The sequence below is a fragment of the Anas platyrhynchos genome, chromosome 13 (assembly GCF_047663525.1).
Source record: "Anas platyrhynchos isolate ZD024472 breed Pekin duck chromosome 13, IASCAAS_PekinDuck_T2T, whole genome shotgun sequence".
Lineage (NCBI taxonomy): Eukaryota > Metazoa > Chordata > Aves > Anseriformes > Anatidae > Anas > Anas platyrhynchos.
The window spans coordinates 7,129,951-7,144,488 of NC_092599.1; the positions used below are offsets into that span (position 1 = coordinate 7,129,951).

General features: G+C 46.6%; 1 protein-coding gene across 5 annotated transcripts in view; it reads left to right on the forward strand.

Moving 5' to 3' along the window:
• Nucleotides 1–14,538, forward strand: part of ADAMTS9 (ADAM metallopeptidase with thrombospondin type 1 motif 9) — a 75,892-nt gene that overhangs the window by 15,506 nt on the left and 45,848 nt on the right. For 4 of the 5 annotated variants that reach the window (XR_003500396.3, XM_027468026.3, XM_027468022.3 and 1 more), the window contains 12 exons: nt 183–266; nt 369–490; nt 861–901; nt 1,029–1,134; nt 2,769–2,915; nt 3,782–3,923; nt 4,199–4,306; nt 8,295–8,440; nt 12,771–12,952; nt 13,044–13,180; nt 13,515–13,632; nt 13,892–13,987. Coding sequence is in view for 4 of the 5 variants with exons in the window: in XM_027468026.3 (XP_027323827.3) it covers nt 183–266; nt 369–490; nt 861–901; nt 1,029–1,134; nt 2,769–2,915; nt 3,782–3,923; nt 4,199–4,306; nt 8,295–8,440; nt 12,771–12,952; nt 13,044–13,180; nt 13,515–13,632; nt 13,892–13,987 (1,429 nt within the window). In the remaining variant the exon portion in view is untranslated. The remainder of the gene's footprint in view (nt 1–182; nt 267–368; nt 491–860; nt 902–1,028; nt 1,135–2,768; nt 2,916–3,781; nt 3,924–4,198; nt 4,307–8,294; nt 8,441–12,770; nt 12,953–13,043; nt 13,181–13,514; nt 13,633–13,891; nt 13,988–14,538) is intronic. The other variant, XM_027468024.3, reaches the window with a different exon arrangement.

Sequence of the window (14,538 nt, forward strand, 5' to 3'; positions counted from 1 at the left end):
GCTGCTGGCAGGAGGTCTCTGCAAGGTGTGCAGTGAGTTTGTGGGTACATACAGGGCCAGGTAGCATCAGAGCACAGAGCAGGGCAGAAGAGTGGCTCAGGAGAAAAAAGGTTGCAAAATGAAAAATATGCAAGTGTTGTCTTATTTGTTTCCTTGAATAATTCTGTTTCTTCTTAAAATAGGTGGCTTCTATCTACAAAGACCCAAGCATTGGAAATTTAATTAATATTGTTATTGTGAAATTGGTCGTGATACATAACGAACAGGTAAAGGAAGTGTTTTTCTTCTCCATCTGTTTGACAGTGACACTTGTAGCAAGCCTTGAGATGAATAACTAAATACCTGCTTTTGTGTGTATCGCTTTTTAGGATGGTCCTGCAATATCTTACAATGCCCAGACAACATTAAAAAACTTTTGCCAGTGGCAGCAATCCCAGAACCACCCCGAAGGAAGTCACCTTCAGCACGACACAGCCGTCCTTGTCACCAGGTATGGTGGATGTTCTCATGAAGACCATGGCCAGTCAGAGGCTGTGAGCACGTAACATCTGTAGCTGTGCGAAACATTCGGTTTGATGTGGGTATAATCACATGCAGTTGTTGAAGTAGTGTAACTACAAGCAGAACTGGGATAACGTGTCCCCCATGGCAGTAGATGACTTGGGTTCAGGACTGCCCAGGGTATCGACATGTGTGAAACCCCCTGGTTGGGTCGGGCTCTGACTGGGCAATGTGACAAAGCAGCACGAGGAGGCCCGCTGGAGGAGCAAGAAGTGCTTGTGGATGTTTTTGTGATTGTGCTTGTACTTCATCTCACTGCTGCACTGAAAACTAACATGTCAGGTCTGCTCTGCTTTCAGACAGGACATTTGTAGAGCGCACGACAAGTGTGATACTCTGGGTAAGGAAAACCTTTTCTGTGTAATTTAAAAACTTTTTTTTTTTTTTGTAGTGACAATGTTAGTTGCCTGTGCTAAACTATGGGTGACGCTTCCTTTTCTATTGTACGCCTCTTTGTTCTCTCCTAGGTCTGGCAGAGCTGGGTACTGTCTGTGACCCCTACAGGAGCTGTTCAATTAGTGAAGATAATGGACTGAGCACTGCGTTCACAATAGCACATGAACTTGGCCATGTGTATGTTTTATGTAAATACATTTACATTTAAATAGATTGATATTTATGCTAGCTGGGACTTGCCAGCCAGGCTAGGACTCAGTACCTGCTGAGCTGAATTATTTGAGGGGAGATAAACATACTTGGGTAGAAGGCATACCACCGAGGAGGATTAAGCCGTGGTGTGACTTGGAGGCAGTGGAGTGCTGTGGAGCTTATCCAAGAGCAGCAAAAACATCAGATCCATGTTTTGGGGCGGATGAGTGACAGTACCCCAAGCTGGGGGGGAAGCTAACGAAATATCCCGAGGTGCTGCGGGGAGGATGAAGGCAAGGGACATCTCACCTGGCCTTTGGGACTGAAGTCTCTGAGAGCAGGTCCCCAGCCTGCCACCTCAACTGTACATGGGGCTGCTGGGGGCAGCCAGCAGCTGCAGGAAAGGGGGAGCTACCCAGGGTATGTGGCACTTGATCGGGATGTATAAACGAGCCCAACCCACCTGCTGAGCCATTTTGCCAAGGTAAATCTCATGCTACTGACATGCCCTGAAGAGATGCCATCATTGAAGATTCACCTCTTCCAATGGAAATTTCTTTTAACTCATTTTGATTTCGAGAATGAGTTATAAGAGAAGTCATTTTAGGTCACATCGTCCCTTGTCCCCAGCCCTTTTAGGCAGCTGGATCAGTCCGAAACCACCTCCCACCTGGTTTGCAGCGGGAGCTGTGGGTGTGGGATGGATGAGTACCCAGGCACAGATCGCTCATTGTCCTAAACTCCCTTTTTCTGCACAGAGGGCTGCCTGAAACGTTCTATTTTGAATCGCAGTAGTATTTATTTACATGAGATTTCCCAACAGAAAGTCCCCCAAGGCCTGGCTTTCCCCACACCCAACCTGTGGCTAATTCCCTCGCTAACGCTGCCCCAGAGGGGTTAGCCGAGCAGGAAATGCCTCCTTGCTCTTTTGCAGGGAGCAGAGTGGCAAGGTGGTTCACCGGAGGTAATCTTAATGGGATGTAAACTCCCCAGCCTTCGAGCGCAGGATCACACTGGGTCATTTCCCCTTTTCCACTTCAAACAGCAAAGCGGTTTAAGCCGTTCTGTCTCCGTTGCGTATTTGCCGCATTCCTCAATGTGTCATGTGCTGCAAGCTTCACGTGGGTTTGTGCTGATACTGATGCTCGATGGCATTTTGGAAACCTGCAGAAGAAAGTGTAGGAGCCAAGTCTATCCCCAGTGCAGCCCGTTACACAGCCAACACAGGGTGCTGCCTACATACACGAGGGACTTCAGGCTCTGGTTGTCCGTGGGCTCAAGCCATCCCTCTCCTTTGCAGACCTATTCCCCCAATCATCTCTTGGCTCTTTGGATCAATTCCAGAGAGGCTGCACTATTACAAAGGTAGGACCAGGTGCCTGCCTGCAGGACTAAGCCCATCAGCTGAAAAGAAAGCCCCAGCTGAAGTCGTGTCTTACCCCAAAAAGGGTCCCTATGTCCCTAAACGAATCATCTGTTTTTATGCTGTAATGCCTACCAGTAGCCTATCTGTGGAAAAATCTCAGGTTTGCTTATATTTAGTTTGTGCTGTTGATCTTTCTACGCTACATACTTTGTCATTTATCCAACTGAAGCTGTCACTGCTGTGTTTCTCTTAGGTTTAACATGCCACACGATGACAATCACAAGTGCAAAGAGGATGGAGGAAAAAACCAACAGCATGTTATGGCACCAACACTGAACTTCTACACCAATCCCTGGATGTGGTCAAAATGCAGTAGGAAATACATCACTGAGTTTCTGGAGTAAGGACTTACATCTGTGTGTGTCGGGCTGTTTTTACATGTGCATGTGTCCCACAGGGTTCATCAGTTAATCTGAAACCCTGGTGTGCAGAGCTTGGAGGAAATGAGAGGGATTTGTGTGTGCACGCATCCTTTACATAGGGCAGGAATGCAGCCCTGGCATCCAGTCCCTGCCAGTTCAGCCTCGTGATAAGCTGGCAAGGACTGGCCTCTCAAAGGGGAGGAGTAAGTCTTCCCCCATGGATGTTGCTTTTAAGGAATGCGTGTTCTCCTCTAACCTGAAGAGTGAGTTTTCCAAGCCCTGTGGCCCAGATATGGAGCTGTGTTTTGGGAGGCAGATTGCATCTGCCTTTCTGCTCCACAGGTCAAGAGAAAGCCCTGGCACTAGTCCATCGTGGAAACACTGTTGAAGGAGCCCTCGGGTCAGTTTGACGCATGGTGATCACCTGTTTTGCTGTGATGCCTTTCCACAAGTTGTGGTAGGGAACAGAGCGAGACCCTTGATGGTGTCCTGGCAAATCCAGGGGCTCTGTCCCATGGGTGCTGCTTCTGCTAATCAATGATTTTATTTCTAAATGTGTATCGGTGCTTGCTCAGCAGCTAAGTGCAGGTTGTGCACGCTCAGACACGCTTTTGCCAGGGTAGCTGGCTGTGTTATGGTAGATGGTTGTTAGCACAGCATGAGGAGGGGGTGGTGAATGGGTAAACAGCCTCCTACACCCCTGTGCTCAAGCCCACAGCGGTTGTTGTAGTGTGTTAAATAGGGTAAATGTGGTGCCCGTCTGCCCTAAGGCTAACTCAGATAAAAAGCAGTGGGTTCTGGTCTCATCACCTCCTGTTTGATGCTGTTCTGCTCTGTGTTGCAGCACTGGTTACGGGGAGTGTTTGCTTGATGAGCCTTCATCAAGAACTTACGCCTTGCCGCAGCAGCTTCCTGGGCTGATTTATGATGTCAATAAGCAATGCGAGTTAATTTTTGGACCTGGATCCCAAGTGTGCCCCTACATGGTAAGTGCAATTCCACACCTTGGTCTTGCTGGTGTTGCCAGAGCAAAGTAAGGCTCCCAGAGTTGGGTGAAAGGGGCAGGGGGCTGGTGCGAAGGATGCTCCTACCAGCTGGCTGTTGGCTCTGCTGGCTGCAGGGGTGGGATGAGCCATCAGGCTATCATCAAGCTTCTGATTTAATTATGAATCCCAGGGGGATAATTTCATAAAGGATTCTCTATCCAGTAGGGCATGTGGGAAGAATTTATTTAATATTTTGATGTTTTCAATAACTTAAGCAGATGCAGTGCCGGCGACTTTGGTGCATTAACATTGATGGCGCGCACAAAGGATGTCGTACCCAGCACACACCCTGGGCAGATGGGACAGAATGTGAGCCTGGAAAGGTCTGTAACACCTGGTGGTTTTTGCCTTGTAGTACATCTCCCATGTCTGTCACAGTCATCCTAATCCCGATGGCTGAATGGGGCACAGCTTCTGCCTGCAAGTGTGGAAGCCCAGAGCCAGCTCTGTGTCATAATCCTGGTACGCAGGAGTCAACTCTACCCCTCATAACGTGATTAAAATTGCTTGATATAACTTTGTTTAAAGCAGGTATTCTTTTTGGAGTGCTTATGTTAGTTTTTAATTTAATGCCCTTGAATGAACTCTTGATTAAACTTTTGTAAAGCTTCCCTAAGCTTTTATTAGAAATTTCCTATCTGATGTGAGTAATTAGTAATTTTGCATAATGTAAATTTGCCAACTGGCTTCTCATCTTGACAACTTATGAGTAAAATATAGAACTGGTTGACATTTTCTGTATGGAACGGTTTTGGCAGTAATTCATAGAAACTTTGTATGCGCAATGTTAGCTAGAAGCCACTAGTATTGTGGCTTCTAGAATAAGTTTTTAGTTTTCAGTTGTCCAGATCTCAAGAAAAGTAGCTAGGAGGAATTTTTTTTTTCTTTTAATTGAGTTGCTGAATATTTTGAAGAAAAATTCTAACTAGTTTTCTAATCCTAACTAAAACAAACAAAGGTTGTAGATCTTTTTTTTTTTTTTTGAATTAATCTTTTGCTGCATATATATGCCTGAGAAGTCATTTGTTCAACAAAACTTGACTGAATTCATTCAAAGCAACAGGCACTGTATCAATTTGCCTTCCTTTCTCATGGAAAAGAGCAGTCAACACTTTTGCTTTTGTCGTTGAGAATGTGCTTTAGAGTTGTGTCTGGAAATCCTATTCCTGTGATACTCTTTGGAGCCAGTGGCACACCAATACTTAGGCATCCCTGGAGTCTCCTTGACTTTAGACCTTGTATCTTCAACTTCTCCATTTGTGAGTGCTGGTCACTGCTGGAAGCTCAGAAATGACTATTTTGAGGCTGAAAATCTGGGCTGCAGTTTTTTTTCAGACCAGCATTGTTACCCTCAGATAGGGACCAGAGTGTTGTTCAAGCATCTGCAGTTCAGCACATTAGCACTTCCTTGGAGTTAGCATGCATTAGCTGAGAGGCCGTGTACATCTGCATGGCTCTTGAAGCCTATGTAAGGGAAAACATTTCACTCCACAAATTTAGCCAGTCTGACAAGGCTAGACAAATTTAGACAAATGTGACCTGAACTTCCCAGCAGAGAGCGGAGGGGCTCTTAAGAAAGGATAACACAGTCCAATCGTGCTTAGGCGTTTGAATGTACTCTCAAAAAAGGCTTTATGGAGTAATTCTTATATCTCTGTGTTGATCTAATTCAAGCTCGAAGTTTGGATTGTCATCAACTCTCTCCTCCTGAGTGTTTTCTTGGGCTTGTAAAGTGCTGAGGTGTGAGTCTGGAGTGCCTTTCCTTGGAATAAATCACTATTTTGGTGCTCTGCTGTGGCCAGGAGCCCCATCAAACTGCTGCTTGCTGACTAATGCCTTACTGCAAGTCTGCATGTTTAAAATCCATGATATATGGGTTGGCAGATGGAGAAAATACCATGCCTTTTTTATGGAGATATCTTTGGAAATGAGGGAGCCTGAATAGCTTAGAAAAGTCTGGCTAAAACTGCTGGGATGTAGATTTAATCAGGCTCCGCATTTATTCTTAAATCAAGTATACTAAAACAACATGGGAGCGTTAGCTTATGCATATTTTGCATGTGAGGACACTGAATTTGATACCGCTGGCCCAAGGAATAAACTCAGCCTGGTGTTTGGGTGAATACCAGCCACAATGGTTTACAGTATTTCACAGCTCCAGTGCATTACGGGCAAGAAATAAATCACTGTGCCACAAAGAAAGGAAATAAAGAGGGTCATAAACTCGGACCTCTATCTCTTGCGGTTTTCAGGTTTGTTTAAAGAATGGTAAAAGAAGAGTAGACGGGTAGTAATCATTTCTGTCTCCTGCCTTCTGGGCAGCAGGTAGCGTATATGTTATGCATGCATGAAGCTTCACAGCACTTGTCTGCCCCCTGCTAATCTATTCAGCCAAAGTCAGCCCGTGGATGGGAGCTGGATTTGGTGAATTATCTAGGACTCCTGTGGCAAGACAAAGGAAAGGAAAGTCTGTTATAGTGTCTCCTGTCCCTGCTATTGCTCTCCTGTTCAACTTTGTGTCCGTTTAAGTTATTTTGAACTTGCTCCAGACAAAAACTCTTTTATTCTCTTCATTGTCTGATCTGTAAGCTCATAGGAAAGAGAACCCTGGCAGACTTTTTAGTTTTCTGTTGTAATTCAACATAGAAATTATTTTTAAAATACAAAAGGCATGAAGGCTGCACAGCCAGACTATTCACAGCGTGGTTCCAAGAAACACCATTGCGTTTCCATAAGATAATCTTGCTGCTTATTTAAAACAGCTGCTCTTTTTTTTTTTTTTCCCCACTTGATTTCCTATCACCCTCAAACCCACAATTTTAAATAAAACCAAGAGATGTAGGTGATTTCCTGGTTAATTCTCAACCATGGGATGGGAGACGTCTAAGTCATGTCACGGTCCGAAGGCTGTGCACATTCACTAGTTAGCTATTTGGTCGTCTTCTCTGGGTCAGTGGTGCCAAGCATGACTGCGGTTATATATTTAGCTGGGAGCATCAACATTTCTGCAAGAAATTCTCTGCTGGGACAGCTCTGCTGTATTGATGTCGTGTGTTTCTGTTCACTGGCGATAGCCATCGGACCTCTTAGTCCCTGTGCAGGACTGGCATGGGGGCCCCCATCCTGTTCTTCAGCCCCCTGCGTTTGGTGTTTTCCCAGATAGCTTTCCCTAAGGTGCTCTGTAAGGATGTCTAAAAGGGGGTGAGCTTGTGGTGTGTCTTGATGCAACCTTGTTCTGGTGTTAGTGAAGGGGATGGATAAATGCAGCACATCAGTAAATTCAGCCCCTTTCCATGAAGATCTTCAGGTGTGGAGAATTACTGTAAGGGAATATTTTAGTGATGCATCTCTGTGTTTTCTCCTTTAAGTCTCTAACCTCTTCTAATCTGTGAGCCATCAGCAACGTTTGGGCTTCATATAACTGCAATGATTTAGGCATTTGCCAGCAGATAGGCATGTCCATGGGTGTCAATCTGCATTAACAAGAACTACTCGTTGAGAGTGAAACGCCATTTTTCCATCCATCCATTTCGATCAGCAGTACCATAATGTGGCTGTCCTCTAGTTATTGCCTGCCCAGAAGTCTCTGTAGTTGTGCTAGCAAACACACCCCAAAGAAACACAATTAATACCATAAAAAATCAGGGACAGGGGCTTGCTGAGATAATTTAAACCATTTTTCCAAACAAAAGAAAACAAGGGTTAGAGCTGGAAAACACAAGCACAGACCAGGCTTTGGCAAGTCCCGTGTTATGGCTGAGTTTAAAAAAAAAAAAAAAAAAAAAAAGTACTTTGGACTGAGAAATTAATTTTTCTACTTTTAATTTGCCCTTTGGATTTAGAAATTTCCTTTCTCTCTTCTGCTCTGGGCTCTGTGCAGCTGTGGAGAGGTTTGCATTTTTTCTCTTCTTTTCCCTGTGGTCTGTCTCCTCTCCTGACACTCTGCGGTTCCTGCTGCTCTCAAGGAAATCAGATAAGCAGCTTTTCCAAACACCAGTGCCATGAGCGCTGCCGTGCTGTTCGGCACCAGCAAACAGGGAGTATTTGGTGGATGTTGTTGTCCTCAATCCTCCTCCTGTAAATCACTGCCTGAAGCCATCCCTGTGTGTTTGCTCTGCTATAGAACTCTTAAAATCAAGCCCTGGATTTTCAAAAAAAAAAAAAAAGGAAGGTGACAGAAACAAGTAAATGAGTTCATTTTTTTTCACTGTGAAATAGTTCTTGCATTATGAGTTTTGGCTTAAGGCTGGTCTCTGGCACCCAACTAGTAATGGAATGTGATGCAACCCTTCCCCATCTCTCTGCACGCAGCATTGCCGCTTTGGGATGTGTGTGCCCAAGGAGCGAGAGGCGCCGGTGGTGGATGGAGCCTGGGGGACCTGGAGCCCATTTGGGACATGCTCGAGAACCTGCGGCGGCGGCATCAAGACGGCCATACGGGAATGCAACCGGCCCGAGTAAGTGCTGAGACAGGGATGCCCGGCTCTGTTCGGGGGTAAAGTGTGCTAAAAGGGGTTCCATTGAGTGGGGGAGAAAAAAGGAAAGAGCTGTTGTATTTGCATTTATTTATTGCCTCCTGTTTTCCCAGTGGGTACAACTGGGGTCCTGCTTAGTCCCAGTGGTGTTTTTCTTTCCTCAAAGTTGTGGGTCAGAAAGATGCTGGTTGGAGAGGAGGAGTCCGGGGATACTATGTACTGTGTTATTTGTCCATTTTTCACCATTTTAGCCCTGCTTTTGCAACTATTCCTGCAGGCCAGATCTTCTCCGTGGTTTTCTACCATTTTTCTCCTGCTTTGGATGTTTTTGCAGTTTTTGGCTGCTTTCGCAGCTGATCCTTTATGCTGGTATGTGTCAGCTGGCGCAGACTAGCAAAACCTCAGTTGAAATCTGTGCCCCATTAAAAAGTGGTGCTTGAAAATGTTTGCCATCAGCCTGGAACGCAAAATCCTGAGCTATTTGAAATGGCAGGGAATTTGGCCGCAGGCTTTGAGGAGATGAATGTGTGGCCTGTGAAATACTAGTAACGGGTTGAGCAACTGGTATGAAAGCAGAGTGTTTGCACAAATTGTGAACTGTGCTGGTTTCTCTGCTTCCTTTTGTCCCCTGAGAGCAAGAAGGGGTGAGCAGGATGCTTTCTGGGCTCTCATCTGGGGCAGAGCAAGGCGATGGAGGGCAGACAGCTCGGTGGCTGGCTGGAGGAAGGGGCTGTAAAAGGCCACACAGGCTCGCTGTGCTTTCTCGCCTTTGGTGTCAGACGGCTTATTGCCGAGGAAATTGCCATCAGCAGCGCGACGGCTTCTTCATCCCTCTGCAAAACCTGCTGCGAGCCTTTGAAGCCCATGCTGGAGGAGTGCTGATGGGAGAGTTTGTGCCTGCAGTGACAGTGATGGCAACAGCAGGGGCTGGCCAAGTGCCGAAAGGGAAGAGAAGGGATGAGGCTGAGGGAGCCGGACACCAGCCCGTGAATTAAAACAACGCCAAGAAACACCCAAGTGTGAAGGAGTTCTTGTCTCGCTGTGCTGAGTCAGCACGTGCCATATGGTCTCCCAGTAGCCATGGCTACACAGAAATGAAATACCTTTCTGTGCACAGAAATAGCTGTGCAGCCAAACCTTCGGATGCTGTCAGCGAGATGTATTCCTGCTTTCTGGAGCAGTGTCTGTTTGGACTGATAGCTTTCCTGATAGAAAATCTTCTTTGTCCTAAAGGCTAACCAAGGGATTTTAAATTCCATCTTCTTTTATAGCATCTGTTTTGTGTCTTGGTGTCTTGTGAGGCACATTGCTTTGCCTGGGACTTTCAAAAACACCTACATCCACTAGGCACCAAGCTGCCTGTAAAATCCCCTACGCTTCCCACTGCTTATTTTCCAGCTCCTTGTCCTGAGCTATGGACCTGATGCTGGCCCCTTCTCGAACGCCTCGTAAGGGCTCTGCAGGGAGCCATCTGCTGTAGCACCATGCACACAGCTTTGTGCCGAATATGTTGTTTTGTCTCCAAAATTTGTCATCGTAGTGTGGGCTCCTGCTATCCTCCCTCCTGCTAGCGTGGTGCTGAGATGATGCAAGTGAATGAGGCAAGAACAAAACATGCCTGCCTCTCTTGCTTTTCAAAGTACCTCAAAAATATACAGAGCAGGTTTTGTCTTTGCTTTTTGTGCTTTGTGAAAGGCAGCAAAACCAACCTGGAGTAATACTTTTCAAGTCTTTTACATTCAAAGACTGTTTCCCTTTTTTTAAGCTTTTTCTCAGCACCAGGATCTGGGGTGGCATCTTGCATGCCAATAAAATATTCTGCTAAATCTGGCATTCCAAATGACCTCCCCATACTGTGCTGCAGCTCCTGCCTCTGTATGCTGCTCTGATACCTGCAGGGCTGAGCTCTTTGCAGGGCTGTAGGAAGCTGTGGGCCTCTGGAAAGGAAGCAGCCTGTGTTCAGACACAAGTTTAAGGAATGTGTTCACTGACCAGACCCATCCCAGAGCAGTCCCGTGGAAATTCGAGGCTGGATGGTCCCGACAGAGCCAAAGGCTGCAGCACGTCACGTAGAGGGTTTGTGGTGCAAGCCCTGCTTTCCAAGCAAGGCACAGCTACAGAATGATGGGGGAAAGGCATATTTCTCAAAATGTCAATGCCAGGAGCCCTGTGTTCAGGAGTGCCTCTCTGCATGGGTGAGTGTTGTCTCTGGATGCGAGCTGGGTCACGTCTGCGTTTTAGTCCATCACCAAAGTCTATACCTGTGCTGGGAGCTGTCTGAGCTGGCCATGCGGGCACGTGTGGGGATGAATGGGCTGGCAGATCGTGTCCTGAGGCTTCCTAGGGTGCCTTGAAGTAGATCACCAGCTGAGGGGTCAGCAAAGCAGGGCTGTGAAGTTTTTAAGGAGAGCAATGCCAGAATGGAAGCGGGTCTGATACTGGCCATTACTTGATAAAATAGATGGGTCAGAGATAAGGGAAATCAAGCCAGGGCAAGGAGATTTGTGTGTGCACTGCTTCCCTCCCAGCCCTGCGGTACGGTGTTGATGATCCATAAAAATACTACACAGCGCTGAAGAATCCAGCATTTCTTCATAGCACTAAAAATTGATGGTACATGAGGCAGATTTATTTTTCAGGGTCAGCTCTTTTTGTTTACCCAGACTGTGAAAGGCAATACTGGTTTAAAAACACCCTAAAATTGTCAGAGTGGTTTGGGGCTATTTTTGAAATGTGAGTGTGCTTAAGCCCCAAATGCTTGCTGTGGGGAGATTTACTGCCACACTTACCAAGCTGATGGTTTCTAACGCGATGGTAACTTTTAGGATCATTCAGTTTGTGGTGTGCCCATGTGTTCAATGTTATCTCAATCTCATGTGTCATGTCTAGAGAAAAGGAAAGTATAGCTTGGGATCTTCAGATCATGTCAGACATAACCCTTTAAAAAAGAAAAAAGGCTCCTGCACGTTCTTCTTAATTAACAGCATTTAGAAGTCTCATATTAATTAAACTGATTTGTATTGGAAGCCATGTGGTTACCATAAAAATGTCATCATTGCAAGCTTTTTCTTTTTTTTTTTTTTTTAAGAAAAGGTCTGTTAGATGTTTGCATTATTTAAAGGCTTTGTCAGATTGCAACAATCCTACTGCGGTATAAATGCTTTCAAAGCAAAAACGATGAATCCTATTAACTCCCCCATGGATGATTCTGGCTCACCAAGGCCTGGAACATGCTGCTGCTAGGAAGCTTCCAGAGATGGTCAGGATGTCCCTTTGGGGCTGGAGGGGGCCAGGCAGGAGTTGGTTTGACAAATAACTAAGGTGGAGAAGAGGCTCACTCTACTGAGAAGTGGTTTGAGAGCAGTCTGTGAAATGAAATCCATCATTAGTGCTGCGTGGTCGGCTGGGCTTTGTGTCGCTGTTACTTGTTTAATTGCAGGCACCTGGAAGCTTTGCAAGTGGCAGCACTGAGTTTCCAGGCGGCACGTGAGAGCTGCCCTCGGAGCAGGTGGAGCTGGTGTTAGCGCTCCTGCTGCAGGCTGTGCCTGAGGACAAATCATACCCGGCTGTATTTGGGGTGGGACTGAGGGATTTCACAGGAACTCTGCTGCTTGTCACAAATAGTTTTTGAATATGTTATGTGTGGGAGGAAAGGCACTGCTGGGCTTCCCAGGTGGGTGATGCGCCTGTACTTTGAGACACCGAAAGGTTGTGTTGAGCTGTAGGAGCCTGTGGGCTTGCTGTGTGTAGATACCCCTGTATGTACACAGTGGTTTGCTGTCCAGAACTTGCTGTCAGAGGAAGCTACTTAAAAGTGTCTGGTGTCACCATTTCTACAATTTTGGGCTATAAATCCCTAAGTGCTGCCTGGCCTTTTAGCCTCTGCAGGGAAGCAGCTCTCTGCTGTGATGTTCAGTTATTTGCAAGCCAGTAGATCAGAGACGAACCCTCCAAATCTATAGGGCCGATGAGGTTGTGGAGGGATGGTTCTTCCCCTTATGGGGATCCTTCGGCATGAAGCTTAATCTCCACCTGGGGAGGAAAATGCTGCACTTCCTCTCCTCTCTTACTACAGCTGTGGAGGGCAAACACTCCCTTTTTCCATCCCTTTTTAGCATCACTTCCATGTTTTGTTTTGGCTTTTAATAAGACAAAACCTCCCTGCTGCGCCGCATCCCACATGCAGAAGCTTGATGGGGTGGAGGTCAGAGGCAGGAGGCCAGGAGGAGAGGTGAAAGCAATGCAGGAGGCACCGGTAAATGCAGCCTTGATGGGATGGTGCAGCCAGCTTCTCTTCCCTTTTTTCCTGCAGGCCTAAAAACGGTGGGAAATACTGTGTGGGGCGCCGAATGAAATTTAAGTCCTGCAACACCGAGCCCTGCTCGAAGCTGAAGAAGGATTTCCGGGACGAGCAGTGCGCTGACTTCGACGGGAAACACTTCAACATCAACGGGCTGCCCACCAACGTGCGCTGGGTGCCCAAATACAGCGGCAGTAAGTGGCGGGGGCCGGGCTCCTTCCTCCGGGTGGCCCATCGGGACGATGGCAAGCTGGTCATGTTCTCCTGGTCTTCCTCCCTCCCCAGTCCTGATGAAGGATCGGTGCAAGCTGTTTTGCCGCGTGGCGGGGAACACGGCGTATTACCAGCTGCGGGACCGCGTCATCGACGGCACGCCCTGTGGCCCCGACACCAACGACATCTGTGTGCAGGGCCTCTGCCGGGTAATGATCTTCCCTTCCCTTTGCAATGATGGTCTCCATTTTGTGTGTTGGGGGGGCACTTTTCTCTATGGGAAAGACGAATTGCAAGAAGTTTCCTCCAGCTAAGGCACTGCCGGGTGCAAACGGTGCTCCCGAGCCTTGCTTTTTGTTTGTAACCAGCGTGGGATGGCCGCGCTGTAAATCAGCGCAGAAACGTGGGGAAGCAAAGCAATTTGTCCCGCGGCAGCCTTCTCCACACAAAGCTTTTGTGGGGCTTAATTTGGAGGTTTGTAAATGCTGTTCCAGTCTGCGTTTGCTCAATCTCGTTTTTCAATTTTTTTTTTTCCTCTTAAAGCAAGCTGGATGTGATCATGTGCTGAATTCAAAAGCAAGAAGAGATAAATGTGGTGTTTGTGGTGGGGATAATTCTTCATGCAAAACTGTTGCGGGCACATTTAACACGGTGCATTATGGTAAGAATCTGTTGCTAAAAAGTTTATCATGAAAAATGCGGGTCTATAAAAGCCATTACCACACTTAATCTACAAAAACACCGATGGAAAATGCGAAATCCTTCTAGCTATAGCAAATTCCAGTTTATATCTATTTACGCTATCCCTAAATGAAGAGTATTGGGTTGTGTAATGTGAGGTAATTTCACTCAGCTCCCTTCCCCCCATAAAAAGCAAATGAAATGCCTGTGTAATAGACTTTGTGTTAAATCTGTTCTAGGCTATAACGTTGTGGTCCGCATCCCAGCTGGTGCAACAAATATTGATGTGCGTCAGCACAGTTACTCAGGGAAACCAGAGGATGACAACTATCTGGGTGAGTTGCAGTGCGTCTTTCAGTCCCGAGTTTGGCTCTGTTTTCTGGTCGTGTTGATATATCTGCTGGCTGCTCTCTGCTAAGGGAGATGAAGAATTAATTTAAAGGAGGTTTTCTTTTCAAGAATGTATCTTGTATGTCAGCCAAGTACATTCAGCCGCATCCTGCTCTTTGGTTTTGCCATCCTTGCAGCAACGTCAGGGAGGCTCTCAGGTGATAGGAAGCATCCCCTTGCAGGATCTCTGGGGCTAGGAGGGACGATTGAGCCCAGGCTGTGGGGTGACAGCAGAGGCACGAAGCTGGGGAGCAGCCAGACTTGGGACTTCTGATGGAGGCTTAATTGCAAATTAATGCTCCTCTGCTGTCACCATGCCTTGGCTGGGCAGTAAATGTGACATACCTAGAAAGATGTGGGTAGAAAGTATCTTCTATTGCAGTATCAGAATAATTCTGATTTCACTTAGTCTGAGCCTTTCTTGTCCCCACCAGCCGGTATTGTATAGTAAGTTGATTTGATTTAGTCCTAACAATGCCTTGGCCTGTGGCAGTTG